This window comes from Lithobates pipiens, unplaced genomic scaffold (assembly GCF_037356315.1).
Source record: "Lithobates pipiens isolate NorthernLeopardFrog02 unplaced genomic scaffold, aLitPip1_a1.2 Scaffold_18, whole genome shotgun sequence".
In the NCBI taxonomy this organism is placed as follows: domain Eukaryota; kingdom Metazoa; phylum Chordata; class Amphibia; order Anura; family Ranidae; genus Lithobates; species Lithobates pipiens.
Window position 1 is genome coordinate 398,877,926 of NW_027507758.1, and position 19,191 is coordinate 398,897,116.

A 19,191-nucleotide genomic window follows, 5' to 3' on the forward strand; every position below is an offset into this window, starting at 1 on the left:
AGACCTCTGGCAATCATTGCTAGCACGCATTCGAGCATAAGACCTCTTGCAATCATTGCGAGCAGATGTCCAGGCACAAACTGGTTGCAATCATTGCTAGCAGGCAGTTCTGGCTGGCTCAATAGATTGCTTTGGGAAAAACCTGGATACTTTCCTAAATGTACGTTGTAACGGGGTATTTATTTTATAGGTAAAGTTGATCCAGGGAAAATCCGATTGCCTCTCGGGGGATCAGGAAGGAATTTTTTCCCTGCTGTAGCAAATTGGGCCATGCTCTGCTGGGGTTTTTTGCCTTCCTCTGGATCAGCTGTGGGTGTAGAATTGGGTGTGTCAGGTTGTGCAATATTTATTTGTTTGATTTGTGGTTAGGACTGGAGGGACTTCTGTCTTTTCCGACCTGGCTACCCATGTATCTTACCATAACTTCTTGCAATCGTTGCAGGCACGCATCCTGGCATAACTCCTTGAAATCATTGCAGGCACGCATCCTGGCATAACTTCTAGGAATCATTGCACACACGCATCCTAGCATAACATCTTGCAGTCATAGCAAGCACGCATCCTGGTGTAACTCCTTGCAATCGTTGCAGGCACGCATCCTAGCATAACATCTTGCAATCATGGCAAGCACGCATCCTGGTGTAACTCCTTGCAATCGTTGCAGGCACGCATCCTAGCATAACATCTTGCAATCGTTGCAAGCACGCATCTTGGCATAACATCTTGCAATCGTTGCAAGCACGCATCCAAACACATGTTCAAGCACAACTCCTGCAGTCTTCGCAAAGCACATGCGATAACACGAATTTCTCACAGTCACTATGAACACATTTCCAGTGACAAACTCCCACGCAATTGTCGCAAGCACACGTTTAAACACTACTTTTGCAATCGTGCCAAGGCTCGCGACTTAGCATAACGTCTTGCAATCATTCTTTTGCAAGCACACATTCTCAGTGGCACACAAACTGGCTACACGTCGTTTTCAGCAGCACTTAGTTGGCCACTTGTCTCATGTGGCTTTTCTTACAAGCCACTCACCGTTTCCTGTCTGTTGGTCTCTCTCTTAGGATAGTTGAGTTCAACTTCCATCCAGCACCTGGATCGTGTCGACACACGCAACTGGCTTCTTCCTGTAACACGCTCAGGCTATACCTAGCCAGCGTTCAGCATTTCTCATCCTTACAGGGCCCGGAGAGCCACCTGTCTTTATGGCTCATACAGCAAGATCCCCACTTCGAGGCATCCAGAGGCATCACCCATAGCCAACGGAAAACGCTCGCCCATCACAACTGCCATCTTTAGGGACATGAAATCCTCGCATATTCCCCAGTCTAGTCATCCAAGCGGCCATCTACCTGGCCCTTTGTGATTTTACATGGCCTAGCCAATTTATTGTTGATAGCACTGGCAGCCAGGTTCTACACAGACACTACCTGACGAATGTTCAAATCTGCAATACGGGCCATTCCCCAGGATCGATCTTTATGTCACGCCTCCTGGTCCTCCTCTCACGGACACAGGACCCTTCTCAGATCCGTAATTTAGATGCCGTGGCAATAGCAGACCTGTCTATGTCGGAAGGTTCCTTACTGCATGGATTGATGTATCGGTGTTTAAACCATCTACGATGCCCCTGTCGCCCCTGGTAGTGACAGATGCCACAGCCTCCACAGGCTTCGCGGGAATTTTTGGCCACCACTGGTTTACAGGACCATGGCATCAGGGATACTCCTAAACCCCGGATTACCTGGACTTCCTCCCTCTTCAGGCTATACCCGGTCATGACAGCCTCTCGTATCTGGGGTCATGTCAGGACAGGACAGGCTGTGGCTTTCACCACCGACAACTGGGCCGAGGCTCATCTTGTCATTGTAGCCAGGTCTGGACCGCTCTCGTTTGTGTCCTTCCTGCGCAGACTGCTGCAGTTAGCCCGGTGGCACCAGTTTAATGTCCATTGTATGTTCATTCCAGGCCTTCAGCAATCCCGCAGGCCAAGTTCTGCATAGTCGTTACTTGGCTCGCTACCAACTTCATTTCATCCTCCTCCTTGCAGTGTCTAAATCCCAGCAATCTGACTCCAGGATGGACGTCCATTTCTATAGAGAAGCAGGGCTTGGTATCAAGTAACCGTACTCGACTACCTACTGTCACTCCTACCGGAACGCGTAGACTCTAGTTCCCTATTGCTTGCGTGCCAACACTTGTGTACCGGCCAGTTTCCCAAACACATGGGGTTCTTCCACAGCCTACACCTCGACCCCGGTCCATACCATGGACACTCTTTAGTATCTGAGCACCCTTGGTAGCATGTTGGCGTGGGTCCCAAGTCACGTCATTGAAAGGCTAAGCAGTTGGGACCCTGCCTACCTCGCCCGGTACATTCCCAATCCTCGGGTGGAAATGGCACAAGCGTTCACCGAACTTGCTCAACTAATTAAGCTAAAACTAATAAAACTGCACCCCTACCTGAATGTTTTGCCCCCTTATTTTGGTATACCGACCATCAGACCAGGGCACACTTCAGGTCCATTTCATGTGGTTAATCTTATGGTAGAGGCTACTTGTTCATATCCGTATCGGCCATAGGGCTTTGACCATAAGTAAGAAGGCCAGTGTGGTGGCCTGAATTTATGGGAGGAGCCCGGAGGGTATTTAACCAGCCCGCTCGCCTGTGGTCTTTGTCGGTTTCCGGTGCGCGGCACCCACCCTCCCTTCCCCTTTTCAGGGCATTTCTCAAATTCATTTCTCTTCACTTATGTTAAATTCTAATCTAGGGTATGCCCCCTTATTTTGGTATACCGACCATCAGACCAGGGCACACTTCAGGTCCATTTCATGTGGTTAATCTTATGGTAGAGGCTACTTGTTCATATCCGTATCGGCCATAGGGCTTTGACCATAATATATATATATATATATATATATATATATATATATATATATATATATGCACACATATTTTGCCTTATATTTCTATTTTGAACTGAATGGGTTGTTGATGATGGTGAAGTGAGATTTCACATATGTTTTAAGTTTTTGCTGATTTTATTTAATTAATGTGATACTGCATAGCTGTAATTAAATGATAAACTAAATGCATGATGATAAGGAATGTTTTCTTTTGAATGGTCTCTAGTCAAAGCAATTTCTTTCTGGAGAAGTCACAAATGCATCTTCAAAACCTCTTTAAACACTTTCAAGTCTCTGAACAGCGCTCAGTTTAAATGGATTACAGAAAGAAAATTAAATTTGGAATTTTTGAAGTGCTTCTTTGACATGTCATTAAGAAATGAGCTCACAAAGAACACTACTATAGTTTTAGATTTAGGAAATTCCTCCTACATACTTCTGTGCTACAGGAGTCTCATTTCTAAGCCCCTTCCTCTCCATAGATATAACCTGTACCTGCTCACAAAAGTTTGCCTTAATGTTAAATGTTCCTCCTTTCTAATAACTGCTAGGGGACATATTTACCAATGGGTGAAATAGAAACATTGAATAATTTTTCATCGCAATTTGCAGGTTTCCAATATTATTTTAAAGTGTTTAAAATAACGTTATACTTATACATTTTCTTACCCATACCCATGATGTTATTTTACAACAAAAATCATTTAAACTTCTTATTGCCAATTAAAATACCAAGTGCATTTTACCCACTTCAGCCCTGGTAGGATTTGCCCCTTAATGATCAGGCCATTTTTTGCGATATGGCACTATATTGCTGACAATTGCGTGGTCGTGCAACATTATACCCAAAAACAAAATTGATGTCCTTTTTCTTTCCCACAAATAGAGCTTTCTTTTTGTGGTATTTGATCTCATCTAATTTTTGCGCTATAAAGAAAAAAAAAAGACTGACAATTTTGAAAAAAAAAAAAACAATATTTTTTTACTTTCTGCTATCATACATATCCCAAATTTTTTTTAAAAAAATGATTCATCAGTTTAGGCCAATATGTATTCTGCTACATATTTTTGGTAAAAAAAGCACAATAAGTGTATATTGATTGGTATGCAGAAAATTTATAGCGTCTACAAAATAGTGGAAAGATCTAGGGACTTTTTTTTATTAGTTTTACTAGTAATGGTAGGCATAAGCGATTTTTAGTGGGACTTACCCACAGACATTACGGCAGACAAATCTTAGTGACACTTCTTGGTGACCAGTAAAAATGCACTGATCATTGTAAAATGACACTGGCAGGGAAGGGGTAAACACTAGGGGGCGATCAAGGGGTTAAGTGTTCCCTAAGGAGGTGTTTCTAACTGTCAGGGGGGCCCAGACTGACTGGGAGTAGAGAGAGAGATTGCTGTTCATGATCACTAGGAACAGCTGATCTCTCTCTCCTCCATTGTCAGAATGGGGATCTGCCTCGTTTACATAGGCAGATCCCCGTTCTGCCTCTCTTCAAAGGGATCGGGGTGGCTGGTGGACCCGTGCATGAGTTCCCGCAACACGCAACGCAGTACCATATGCACAGACCGATGTACAGGTATGTCGGTTTGCGCAGCCGAGCTGCCTTTCTACAGTATATAATAGTTGTGGAAGGCAGTTGGTAAGTGGTTAAAGGGATCTTTTTGACAGCGTTGATACAAAATTGAGATTAAAGTGCAATTATGTCAAGATTATTTACATATTAAAAACAAGCAGTAAAAGAGCTTTAAATCATGCCCTCACTCACCTCTCTAGTAGCTATTCATAATAAGTTATTCATTCTCAAAAAATCCTCAAAGAGAACAGCAAAGACTCAAGGGTCCAATTTCAGTGGGTTTGTAACAGCTTAGAAAGATCTGCTGGTTGTTTAGATTAGAAGGCTCATGGACTGCTAAGACCTGTTCTCTACAGAAATAAATTCAGATTGCAATGCCTGTGTTCTGAACTTTGAAAATGTGTTCCTCCACAATGTACATAGATACAGAGAGTGTTTAAAGCACTCTGTGCACCTAAGGAGCACCTAACACAGACACACAGCCAAATACACATATTACATGTATGCCTGTGTGAGCTATTTCAGTTCAGCTAGTTTATAATCCAGAACCCTCTGTCTGGTACACTATATAGGTCCTTTTTCTTTCCTGTAATTGAAAAAATACAGTTTGGTCAGGGTTGTATTTGGAAAGAGCATTGGCCCATTATTAAAATCATCTCCAACCCAATCAGCACTCAAAGTCCACTGCAATAAAGCCTGGTTGACTTATCCCTTGTACACAAGATCGTAGATTCCGACGGAATGTGTCCGATCGGAGCGTTTTGTCGGATATTCCAACTGTGTGTGGTCTGCATCGGACTGTTTACGTCGAAATATCCGTCGGACCAAATTTTCCAACTTGCCAGAAATATTTTCCGACAAAATGCTCTGATCGGACATACCCCGATCATGTGTAGAGAATTCCGATCGGACAAAGTGCCACGCATGCTCAGATCAAATTCCTACATTAAAGCTATTGGCTACTGCCTGAACATAGTCCCGTTTTAACTAAATAACGCCATCACGTTCTGAGCGATCTGATTTTCCGACAACTTCGTCCGACCATGTGTATGCAACAGTTTTGGACAAGATCCGTTGGACAAAATCCGACGGACAGAATCCGACGGATTTGGTTGTCGGAATCTCCGACCGTGTGTACAAGGGCTTCTAGTGCTTCCATTTTCTGTGCCAATCTAAATCCTTATTTACAGGTGGACAGTGATAAGGCAGATAGACAGTTACTATTTAAAAATGTATTTTAATAAATACATAAATTGAAGGGGGGGGGGGGGGGTTATATCTACTGTAGCACTCAGCCTTGACACGCTCCCTGATATTCCTAAGTGAAATGCAATTGCTTATTTATTGGTTGCTGGCATGCCTCTTTTGAAGTGTGGGATGCCAAAGAGCATTATAGTGCTCAAGACAAGCATAGTACAGAGTGGGGTCTGAATTTTAGGGGTTGTCTGGCAAGGCAGAAACAACTTAGAAGACAACAGGATAAGCACTAATGCCCCATACACAAGGTCGGAAATTCCGATGGAAAAGGTCCGATAGAGCCCGCACACGATTGGATTTTCCAACAACATAATCCGATAGTGTGCAGGCTCTATCAGACTTTTTCTGTAGGAATTTCTGGATCTAAAATTTTCCGACAACAAAATCCGATCAGACTTTTTCCGATCGAGAAGAGAAGAGAATTCTGACGCACACAGTGCCATGCATGCTCAGAAAAAAATTGAAGACGAAAGCTATTGGCTACTGGCCTCTACGTAGTCCCGTTGTATGTTTTGTACCTCACCTCATTCCAAACGATCAGATTTTCTGACAACTTTGTATGTAAGACAAGTTTCGGCCAAAATCCGTCTGAAAAAATCAGATGGATTTTGTGGTTGGAATGCCTGACTGTGTGTATGGGGCATAACACCTATTTTTGCCTGCTGCTGGGACTTTAAGCTGGTTTCATATGCTTAGATTCAAGACCAGTTCACTTTATATGTATTTATGTTTGCAGATAAACATTAAAAAAATACACATAGTAATATGAGTCTATGTTTTTTTACACAGAAGGTCATGCATACCAGAAAGAGGCACATGGAATTATTTCAGGAATTAAATCAGAAATTTCAAACTCTGGAAAGATTTCGGGATATACCAAATACTGGATGCACGGTATGTTCAAACATAAAAAGAAAAAATCCAAAACATTTTGTGTCACTTTTGAATGCCATTATCTACTTTGTTTCAACTAGATGTAGCTGTAAAAGGCTGATCTTATTGCTCGCTGCTTTAGCATTTTTAATATTTAATTTCACCTGAGACCAAATGCTCTTTATTTGAATAGCTTATGACCATAAGTACACATTTAAAGCTAAGTTTTGTAATGCCTGATGCAACTGTTAAGATGCTTAGGATCACCAGTGATCGCAGTTCATACATGCTATGTTTTTACAAGGTTACTCAAATTAATAGTTTAATGATAGTCTAACTTCTTTTAACTAATATTTTTTGAGGACATCAAAAGCAACATGTATTCACCTGATACTACTGTGTGTTCTTGTGTGTTCCCTTTCTTTCTGTTGCATTCTCCATAATATAGATCATCAAGGGACTTTTTACCCTCTATAATTATCTTCTTTGATTTCCAAGGTGTGAGGAGACCTGGAAACTCAAACATGGAGATGTTGCCACTCTCTTAGAGACATCAAAATAACCCTTAGGTGATTTTTGCTTTATGGCATTTACTAAAACTGAGCAGTATGTAAGCCTCTATGTGTACACATTGAGGAGATTATAGAGGTGCCATCATCGTAAATTGGATAAAAGGGAAGAGTAACTAGGGTTGACCCTTGCAAAACCCACAGTAGGAAGAACAATGGACTATCTTGGTACCCAATTATTAAACAAAAATTTTAAAATATATACATTTTATTTGTACAAAATTGTTTAAAAAGACATAGATGCACAAAGGATGGTAAAACAGCAATCCATGATAACCTCAACAGACAGTAAGTTATACAAACATGTCTAAATGGTCACATAGAAGCCTCAGATGAATGCTGAAGGCATTTGATTCACAATGTACTGTATATTTTGTACATGTTTCGCAGCTGAAGCCACTTCTTCAGCCACGAAACGTGGATATATAATGCTTCGTAAATCAAATGCCTTCAGAATTTGTCTGAGGCTACTATGTGACCAGTTAGACATGTTTGTAAAACTTACTGTCTGTTGAGGTTATCATGAATTGCTGTTTTACCATACATTTTGCAAGTAAAATGTATATATTTTTTTATATTTGTGTTAAATAATTGGGAACCTAGATAGTCCATTGTTCTTCCTACTGGGGGTTTTGCAGGGGTCACCCCTAGTTACTCTTCCCTTTTATCTACTAAAAATGTAAATACCACATTTTATTAACAATATATTTATATGAGTCCCCCTGCAGAGGGATACAAAATGTATACACTTAGTATATGGTTTGCTATCCTCACAGCAAAATGGTGAGTACTCTCCTGTTACATTTATACCACCCTGAATGCCCGATCGCATCAGGTCAGTGCTTCAAACTGATATTAATAAAAAAAAAAGCAAAATAATAAGAGAAAAAAGGCACTTAGTGGATATGACCCCATCAAATAAATTAGGCAAACTGCCCAGGGAGCATACTTCTCATTGTTTGCTCATTTATATTAAGAATAGCAGTAGTAGAAGTAAATTATTCAAATACAGTATGGTATTGAAGCAAAAATATTGAAGTTAATTTATTAAATATTAAAAAAATAATAATTAGTGAGTTGTAATGGTATTTTGTCTTGAACCCCTTGCCACAGCATGTACACATATATGTGGCCTCACTGAAGTGGGTTTTTCTCTGCAAAGTTGAATATATGTGTACATGTCTTTATGCTGGGTACATGCTGTGTAATTTATTGGGATTGTATGTGATAGACCAACACAAAGTGGCACATAATTGTGAAGTGGAAGGAAAATGATAAATAGTTTTTAACATTTTTTACAAATAAATATCTGAAAAGTGCAGTGTGCATTTGTATTCAGCCCCTCTGAGTCAATACTTTATAAAACCACCTTTCGCTGCAATTACAGCTGCACGTCTTTTTAGGGAGGTCTCTACCAGCCTTGCACATCTAGAGAGTGACATTTTTGCCCATTCTTCTTTGCAAAATAACTCAAGCTCTGTCAAATTGGATGGAGAGTGTCTGTGAACAGCAATTTTCAAGTCTTGCCACAGATTCTCAGTTGGATTTAGGTCTGGACCTTGAATGGGCCATTCTAACACATGGATATGTTTTGATCTAAGCCATTCCATTGTAGCCCTAGCTGTATGTTTAGGGTTGTAGTCCTGCTGGAAGGTGAACCCCTGCCCCATACTCAAGTCTCTTGCAGACTCGAACAGCTTTTTTTCTAAGATTACCCTGTATTTGGCTCCATCCATCTTCCCATCAACTCTGACCAGCTACCTTGTTCCTGCTGAAGAAAAGCATCCCCACAACATGATGCTGCCACCACCATGTTTCACAGTGAGGATGGTGTCTTCAGGATGATGTGTAGTGTTAGTTTTCCGCCACACATATCGTTTTGCTTTTAGACCAAAAAGTTCAATGTTGGTCTCATCTGACCAGAGCCCCTTCTTCCACATGTTTTCTGTGTCCCCTACATAGCTTTTCGCAAACTACAAATGGGGCTTCTTATGGTATTCTTTCAATAATGGCTTTCTTTTTGCTACACTTCCATAAAGGCCAGATTTGTGGAGTGCACAACTAATAGTTGTCCTGTGAACAGATTCTCCCAGCTCCTCCAGAGTTACCATGGGCCTCTTGGCTGCTGCTCTAATTAATGCTCTCCTTGCCCGGCCTGTCAGTTTAGGTGGACAGCCATGTCTTCATAAGTTTGCAGTTGTGCCTTACTCTTTCTATTTTCAGATGATTGATTGAACAGTACCCTGTGAGATGTTCAAAGCTTGGGATATATTTTTTATAATCTAACCCTTCATTAAACTTCTCTACAACTTCATCCCTGACCTGTCTGGTGTGTTCCTTGGCATTCATGCTGTTTGCTCACTAATGTTCTCTAGCAAACCTCTGAGGGCTTCACAGAACAGCTGTATTTATACTGAGATTAAATTACACACAGGTGGTCTCTATTTTCTAATTAGGTGACTTTTGAAGGCAATTGGTTCCACTAGATTTTAGTTAGGGGTATCAGAGTAAAGGGGGCTGAATACAAACGCATGCCACACTTTTCATATATTTATTTGTAAAAAAATATGGAAAACCATTTATCATTTTCCTCCCACTTCCCAATTATGTGCCACTTTGTGTTGCTCTATCACATAAAATCTCAATAAAACACATTTATGTTTTGGTTTTAAGATGGCAAAATATGGAAAATGTCAGGGGGTATTAATTTTCAAGGCACTGTATATACACACATGTACCAATGATATTGATTTCAACTCCTGAAAACCCAGAGCACCCCACCTTCATAGGAGTGGTAATTATTATTATTATTTTGGGCCAGTTTTCATTAGCTAATAAAAAAAGAGGAAGATATTCATTACCACTTACCACTAAATTTGTCCTAAAAAAAAGAAGTATAATTCACCTGGAGACATTAAGTAGTTGTGATTTCTATGTGCAGTTTTTCTAGCACATGTCAAAGTTGCAAAATAGTTTTCAGTCGGTAGGAATGGTTTTATCTTCATCATTATGGGGTTAATGTCACAGCAAAAAGTAAATAAAACATTTGCATATACAGCCAGAGAATTAAAGCTGATACTATCAATACTACACAGCAAAAGAGTTCAGTGTTACAGGACTTTGTTTCCTGCCTTTTTTTTTCAAGAGTGTACTCTCTGGTGCAACATATTTATCTAAAATTGATAAGAGAAAACATGAAGGTGTATTCACAGACCCTCTGAATTTTCTAGGCTTGAAGAAACAGTATTTATCCATAAATATTATGCCATTTATACATTAATAAATACATATAAATACACACATATATTTCTGCATATCAGTGTGAATAAAAATGTGAATAGAAAATCCATAAATGAGTACAAATTAATAAGCTAATTCAGTAACACATGGTGTTTGCTAAGCAGGACAAGACACTACACATACATGAGTTCAAAATGTGCTTTACAATTATTTGTTATACAAATATTGTTAAGTAACCAGGCTCACTATCATCATTATATTTATTTATTTATTTTTACACCAGAATTTTATCGCACATTACTTGGTTCATAAAACAGCATTGTTTCATTGCTCAATACACACTAAAAATAAAGGCCGCAACATATGCATTGAACATAAATCAGTAAAGGGAATGCATTTAATGAGTGTGTGAACATCCGTAGACGCCTGTAAACCCAAATGCAAATAATTTCTCTGTGCTATTATGCATTCCTTTTAGAAAATAAGGTCAAATATCTGTCACTTTTATCTTAGGTTGTTGGCGCTTTGCTTACTTTACCTCCCTGGCGGTATGATTATTTCAGATTTTGATGCTGAAAGCCGTATATTTTTTCGTATTGAAAATTGGCGTTTTATATTGTAGGCCTGTAATTCTTAGAAATAACACACTTAAATCTGTCCAAACAAGAGTCTAGTAGACATCCCGGGTATGATAAAGTTTGAAACAGGAAATCATAAATTATAATATAATAAATAACTATAAATAATTATAAATAATTATAAAAAATAATAATATAAAATGTATTCAATAATGTAACCAAATAAAAAATAATGACATTTACTCAGTTGCAGAATTGTCGCTATCATTTCTTTCAGTGTTTGATGATGAATTTCCCTCACTGCTCAATTCTGCAAGTGATTCTAATTTACTATTGCTGTTTTCTAGCTGGTCTAAAACCGCTTTTGACGTAAAGGGACACGTTTTGGTTGCTATGGACATTCTCAAGTTTCCAGGCAGAAACAACAAAGCATTAGGGACAAAACGGATGTGAAATAATTTGATACAGTAATGTAATCTGTAAGATTACAGTGTACTGTATGTATTATGTGTTTTTCACTTTTTAAATTTGGTGTCGGGCTCCATCCCTGTGCATCGCGATGCTCGCAGGGAACGAAGTCTGCCATTTTGATAGATCAGGCAAAGGACACGGCTCGCACATACAATGGGGAGACATTGCAGGATTCTGGGGACAAGGTAAGTAACTTTGCCTGGATCCTGCGGTGCAGTCCTGAGTGTGGCTCGGGTTTACCGCTTTTGGTAATAAAAATTCACCCCGAGCCACACTCAAGATTACCGCTAGGGAGGTTAATCACCTAATCAATTTAAAGAATGATAAGATAGGCAAGGAATACATGGACTGCTTTTGCAAACCTCTCCTGAATTTGCCAATTGCCTGGCTCTTATTTTGAACTCTTTGCTTTCATAAGTTGAATTTTTGAGTCAGATCAAGGATAACCTAAGGACTTTTAATTTTACTGTGACTTTCCTGTATCTGCATACCTGTTCCAGGTCAGGGATTCAAAAAATATTGAAACAAGTGTTGATTTATTAAAGGGTAGATGCATTGATCTAGAAAAATGAATGTTAATAAATAAGGTAAAGTTCTGTTTAACCAGTTGCCGACCGCCGCACGCCGATGTACGTCGGTACAATGGCACGGGCAGGCATAAGGACATACATGTACGTCCCTTGCCTCCCGCGGGTCGGGGGCCCGATCGGGCCCCCGCCCGGTGCCTGCGGCGGTCGGTATTCGTACGGGAGCGATCCCGGACGAGGGGACGGCCATTCATTCATGGCCACCCCCTCGCGATCGCTCCCGACGAATAGAAATCCCCGGTGACATCACTTCCTCTCCTGTAATGTAAACACAGGAGAGGAAGTGATGTATTCTCTCCTCCGTGTCGGTATTTTTCGTTCCGACACGGAGGAGAGCGGATCAGTAAGTTGCACCAACACTCTACACACACAGTAGAACATGCCAGGCACACTCACACCCCCCCTTTACCCCCCGATCACCCCCCCAATTACCCCTGCCCCCCAGTCACAGTGACACCAATGTCATTTTTTTTTTTTTTTTTTTTTTTTTTGCATTGGTGTCATTTGTGACTGTAATAACTGTTAGGGCAGTTAGAGTTAGCCCCCTTTAGTTCTAATGTACCCCCCTAACCCCCCCAATAAAGGTTTAACCCCGTGATCACCCCCCGTCGCCAGTGTCACTAAGGCTGGGTTCACATTGCAGCGGTTTATGAGAACGAATGTGATTCGCACCGCACTGCAGTGCAAATCACATCCGATCTCTGTGCGATTCGAGTTCAGCCATTCGCCGCACCCGCCGCACCCGCCACACCCGCCGCACCCGCCGCAAATTCGCACGGGACCCTTTTTTTGGCCCGCAGCAGAATCGGATCGCATGGGTGTTCACACCATGCGATCCGAGTTTGCAGATCGCACTGCGATATGCGAACTGATCTGGGGGTGTCAGTAACATTTCACTGACACTCCCAGCAGTTCGCATAGGGCAGTGTGAACTGCCGCCGGGAGGCATGCGATGCGGGAACCCGCCGCGCATTCGTGGCGTTTCCGCATCGCTCCAGTGTGAACCCAGCCTAATAAGCGATCATTTTTCTGATCGCCGTATTAGTGTCACAGGTGACGCTAGTTAGGCAGGTAGGTATTTAGGTTCGCCGCAGCTTTTTATAGCGCCAGGGACCCCCATATACTACCGCATAAAGCCCCCTGATTGCCCCCTAGTTAACCCTTTCACCTGTGATCACCATATAACTGTTACAGGTGACGCTGGTTGGTTAGTTATTTTTTTATAGTTTCAGGGCACCCGCCATTTATTACCTAATAAAGGTTTAACCCCCTGATCACCCGGCGGGTGTCATTTGTGACTAATAACTGTTAGGGCAGTTAGGGTTAGCCCCCTTTAGTTCTAAGGTACCCCCCTAACCCCCCCAATAAAGGTTTAACCCCGTGATCACCCCCCGTCGCCAGTGTCACTAAGGCTGGGTTCACATTGCAGCGGTTTGAGAACGGATGTGATTCGCACCGCACTGCAGTGCAAATCACATCCGATCTCTGTGCGATTCGAGTTCAGCCATTCGCCGCACCCGCCACACCCGCCGCACCCGCCGCAAATTCGCACGGGACCCTTTTTTTGGCCCGCAGCAGAATCGGATCGCATGGGTGTTCACACCATGCGATCCGAGTTTGCAGATCGCACTGCGATATGCGAACTGATCTGGGGGTGTCAGTAACATTTCACTGACACTCCCAGCAGTTCGCATAGGGCAGTGTGAACTGCCGCCGGGAGGCATGCGATGCGGGAACCCGCCGCGCATTCGTGGCGTTCCCGCATCGCTCCAGTGTGAACCCAGCCTAATAAGCGATCGTTTTTCTGATCGCTGTATTAGTGTCACAGGTGACGCTAGTTAGGCAGGTAGGTATTTAGGTTCGCCGCAGCTTTTTATAGCGCCAGGGACCCCCATATACTACCGCATAAAGCCCCCTGATTGCCCCCTAGTTAACCCTTTCACCAGTGATCACCATATAACTGTTACAGGTGACGCTGATTGGTTAGTTATTTTTTTTATAGTTTCAGGGCACCCGCCATTTATTACCTAGTCTCACTAGTGTACCCCTAAATTTAGGGGTGTCTACTTTCCAAAATGGGGTCATTTGGGGGGGGTTTGTGCCATCTTGGCATTTTATGGCCTTCAAAACTGTAACGCCCTTAGAAAGCCTGAAGGCGGTGCTTGGTTTTCGGGGCCCCGTACGCGGCTAGGCTCCCAAAAAGTCCCACATATGTGGTATCCCCGTACTCAGGAGAAGCAGCAGAATTTATTTTGGGGTGTCATTTCACATATGCCCATGGCATGCGTGAGCAATATATCATTTAGTGACAACTTTGTGAAAAAAAAAAAAAAAAAAAAAAAGTTTGTAATTTTCCCGCAACTTGTGGCAAAATATAAAATATTCCATGGACTCAACATGCCTCTCAGCAAATAGCTTGGGGTGTCTACTTTCTAAAATGGGGTCATTTGTGGGGGTTTTGTGCCATCTTGGCATTTTATGGCCTTCAAAACTGTAATAGGTAGTGAGAAGTGAACTCAAAAATTTACGCCCTTAGAAAGCCTGGAGGCGGTGCTTGGTTTTCGGGGCCCCGTACGCGGCTAGGCTCCCAAAAAGTCCCACATATGTGGTATCCCCGTACTCAGGAGAAGCAGCAGAATTTATTTTGGGGTGTCATTTCACATATGCCCATGGCATGTGTGAGCAATATATCATTTAGTGACAACTTTGTGAAAAAAAAAAAAAAAAAAAAAAAGTTTGTAATTTTCCCGCAACTTGTGGCAAAATATAAAATATTCCATGAACTCAACATGCCTCTCAGCAAATAGCTTGGGGTGTCTACTTTCTAAAATGGGGTCATTTGTGGGGGTTTTGTGCCATCTTGGCATTTTATGGCCTTCAAAACTGTAATAGGTAGTGAGAAGTGAACTCAAAAATGTACGCCCTTAGAAAGCCTGAAGGCGGTGCTTGGTTTTCGGGGCCCCGTACGCGGCTAGGCTCCCAAAAAGTCCCACATATGTGGTATCCCCGTACTCAGGAGAAGCAGCAGAATTTATTTTGGGGTGTCATTTCACATACGCCCATAGCATGTGTGAGCAATATATCATTTAGTGACAACTTTGTGTAAAAAAAAAAAAAAAATTTTTTTTTTGTCATTATTCAATCGCTTGAGGCAAAAAAATAAAATATTCAATGGGCTCAACATGCCTCTTATCAATTTCCTTAGGGGGTCTACTTTCCAAAATGGGGTCATTTGGGGGGGTTTTGTACTGCCCTGCCATTTTAGCACCTCAAGAAATGAGATAGGCAGTCGTAAACTAAAAGCTGCGTAAATTCCAGAAAACGTACCTTAGTTTGTAGATGTGACAACTTTTGCGCAAACCAATAAATATACAATTATTGACTTTTTTTTTACCAAAGACATGTGGCTGAATACATTTTGGCCTAAATGTATGACTAAAATTGAGTTTATTGGATTTTTCTAATAACAAAAAGTAGAAAATATCATTTTTTTTCAAAATTTGCGGTCTTTTTACGTTTATATCGCAAAAAATAAAAATCGCAGAGGCAATCAAATACCATCAAAAGAAAGCTCTATTTGTGGGAAGAAAAGGACGCAAATTTTGTTTGGGTACAACATTGCATGACCGCGCAATTACCAGTTAAAGCAGCGCAGTGCCAAAGTGTAAAAAGACCTCTGGTCATTTACCAGCAAAATGGTCCGGTCTGAAAGTGGTTAAAAAAAAAATAATGACATTTTCTAGTGCATAACTGGGTGGTCAAAGTGAACACAGCTTCATTTTGTTCACTAACATTCACTGTGCAAAGTGAACAGCCTCTACTGCTTTTAATAAAGCAACCCCATAGCATTAAAGTCAGGTGACTAACATTTTCAGGATGTCAGCAATTTTAGCTGTAATATTTATATCAGGAAAATTTTTATATATTGTATTTAATTTACTTATGTAAGTTCTTATGTGACAAAATATAATTGTCTAAACCGAGGATGATGTAGAAATACCTCCTGCGGGGTTCATTTTGGTAATTTTGTAGTTACATTACAAAAGAAGTGAAATAACAGCCTTGAAATATTACAACATAAGGGACTTGCAAAGTGCCCCCCTGGGGCTTCTGGCCCTGTAATACTTGCAAAAACTGCTAGCCCCATTGCTGTGCAGTTGCATTTTCTTCAGTTACTCATGAATAGACAACAGCATTGCTATATAAAAACTTAAAATGGCAGTTTGAGAATAATTTAAAAAGACTAGTATAGAATTGTTGCATACTTTCCACTGCCTACAGTTTTACAGTGTTGATTTTTTTTAGGGCAATATACACTTATTATAAATGGACCTATGGAGGCTGATTTGCTAAAGGAGTTGAGAATATTCTCTCAATAAATTGTGGAAATATTAACTTTAAAGCTGAACTCCAGCTTTTGTTACACTTTACATAGTTTGTTTGGGTCAAGCTGAGCCGAACGAACTATGTCCCTCACTAACATCTGAGGCCACTGGATGTGCTACATAAACTGTATGTAGCTGAGGCTATGAACAGCATACTGCACTGTGTTCTGGGTATGAGCTAACACCTTCCTGTCTTATACCCAAAACATAATAGAGTCTATCTGATCGGTGCTCAGCCATTCAGAGAAAGCTAAATATATTCTAGCAATGAATACAAAACTTCCTGCTGTGTCAGAGAGGTGGGCTGATAATGTCACAACCTCTGGCTTTGTATTTATTGCTAGAATACATTGCTTTCTATGAATGGCTGCGCACTGATCAGACTCTTTGGGGTTCCAGGTATGAGACAGAAAGTCTTGGCTCGAACTCAGAACACAGTACTGTATGCTGTATGTAGCCTCAGCTACATACAGTTTATACAGCACTTCCAGTGGCCTCAAATGTTAGTGAGGGACATTGGAGTTTAGCTTTAATTATTCAATTATCCAAATGCAAGCTCCTGTTCACCTTAAATACAGGCATACCCCACTTTTAAGTAAACAATGGGGTTTATTTACTAAAACTGGAAAGTGCAAAATCAGGCTCACTTCTGCATAGAAATCAATGAGCTTTCAGGTTTTATTACCAAAGCTTAATTGAACAAGCTGTGGTTAGAAGCTCATTGGTTTCTATGCAGAAGTGAGCCTGATTTTGCACTTTCCAGCTTTAGTAAATAAACCCCACTATGTACTTAAAAGTACTTATGTACTTAAAATCACTGTGTACTTGGTTATGTGCAGATGCAATAAATAAATAGGAATTTGCTTTTCACATGATTGGGTAACTGAAGTTAATATAACCAGAGTTTATTGAATGAAGATTCTCAACTCCCAACTGGCTATGGGATATCCAAAGTAATCAATAAGGCTGATATATTTTACAGGGTCAGTCCACTCAAAACTAAAACATACACACTAGTTAATTCACCCACCAGTTTTTTTTATATTTGTTAAGAAATTGAGGGCTGTGCCTGTTCCCACCTCTGTTATATTATTGAAGATTTTCCAATGGGATCATAATAATTATGCTTCTTAATTATATATCCCAAGAATTCAGCAGGTTACCTGTTTTTTAATCTTAGCAATGGCTGTTTCTCAGACATTGCTAAGAGAGTTTACTTCTTCATTCCCCAGTGGTGCAAAGGTTTCTTCAACACATACATCTATAACTTAAGTATCTGTACTGTATTAATTCATCCTTTGAAGAAAAATTAGAAAAGTAATATAAACAATGCAATTTCTGACCTCTCATTTGAAAATGTAAGTACTCTGGCTATCTTGCTGATCCAATGGTTTGCAGATCAGGAGTTCTAAATATGCTCTGACTTCACTTTATGCATGCTAGTTCTCACTTAGTAATGCAGAACATTGTGAAGCCAAAGACCACCAATGAACTATAATCAAATCATTTCTTTTTGTTCTATATTACTTCAATTTTTTTTTAGATTTGTACTAATTTAAGTTTTCTTCTTACTGTCAATAGGAAAACCCAGCAGTACACAAGAACCCATGGGACAGTTTCAAAAGCCCAAATGAATATCAACATTATACAACAATCAATGTATTAGATTCAGAAGCAAAGGATTCTTTAGAACTTAGACCTTCAGAATGGGAGAAATGTCTGAATTTGCCTTTAGATGTACAGGAAGGTGACTTTCAAACTGAGGTTTAATATAACCACAACAAACAGACTGAAACAAGACAAAAGTCATTTGCACTGACACATGTGAAAGACTTTAGAAGCCTGGCGTCTGGACTTTTGTGGCCACTTCATGTCAGGATCTTCATGTGCCAAATGTCAGTGTTTTATTTTTTATTTTTATTTTTTTTTTATTTTATTTCTTGTCTACTCTCACTAGCAAATCTAGTGCAGAACCAGGTGTACAATTCTTACCATCATGTGTTGTAAGTACCCGTGGAATGGATTTGTAAGGTAATCTTTATAGATCAACCTCAAACAACAATTCATGTTGTAACAGCTTCATTTGGTTTAGTTTTCAAAAAACTTCACCATGAAGCACAATGTATATATGCAGTTTTTAAAATTTATAACAGTCTGTTTGGCCATTACTACACTTTTTACTTTATAATATAAAAAGAGCAAAATTTTTGTCATTAAATGAATGTTTGTTGAGCTACGTTCTTCATTGCTTTAAATGCAATAAAGTAATAATCTCACTTTTATATGAATAATATATTTCACATCTTTATTATTGCAGTTTTATCTTGGAAGCTCATGGTGGCTTTCTCTGCTGCAGCTCTGTATAAAATATTTAAAATGTTGTATGGTGTAAATAAACTTTTGTCTACAGCTTTGTTCCCTTTGTCTTCTGTGAAACATTATTTTTGTTTGCAGACTGGAAGAAACTCATTTGTTAAAGTCTTGTCAAAAAATTTGATAGGATAGTCAGTTTTTTTCTATAATATGAATATATGCTTCTAGCTTTAGGTGTTACAGAAGAAGAACTATATTTTTGCTATACCCACACCCATTTGCATTCCTTGCCTAATCATAATCAGAATAATTAAGCATTAAAATGGAAATACATTTATGCAATTGTTATATTTGCAAATACAAATGTAAAAGTTAAAACCTATATTTCAAAGGAAAGCGAATTAATTCATGAAAATTATATT

At 40.2% G+C, this 19,191-nt stretch overlaps 1 protein-coding gene across 4 annotated transcripts in view; it reads left to right on the forward strand.

Annotated features, from left to right (window-relative positions):
* The window catches only part of ADGRB3 (adhesion G protein-coupled receptor B3), a 1,271,667-nt gene extending 1,252,802 nt beyond the window's left edge, over positions 1-18,865 (forward strand). For all 4 annotated transcript variants that reach the window (XM_077487874.1, XM_077487872.1, XM_077487875.1 and 1 more), the window contains 2 exons: positions 6,543-6,647; positions 18,038-18,865. In XM_077487874.1, coding sequence (XP_077344000.1) covers positions 6,543-6,647; positions 18,038-18,226 — 294 coding nt within the window. In that variant the 3' untranslated portion in view covers positions 18,227-18,865. The remainder of the gene's footprint in view (positions 1-6,542; positions 6,648-18,037) is intronic.
* The last annotated feature ends 326 nt before the right edge of the window (positions 18,866-19,191 follow it).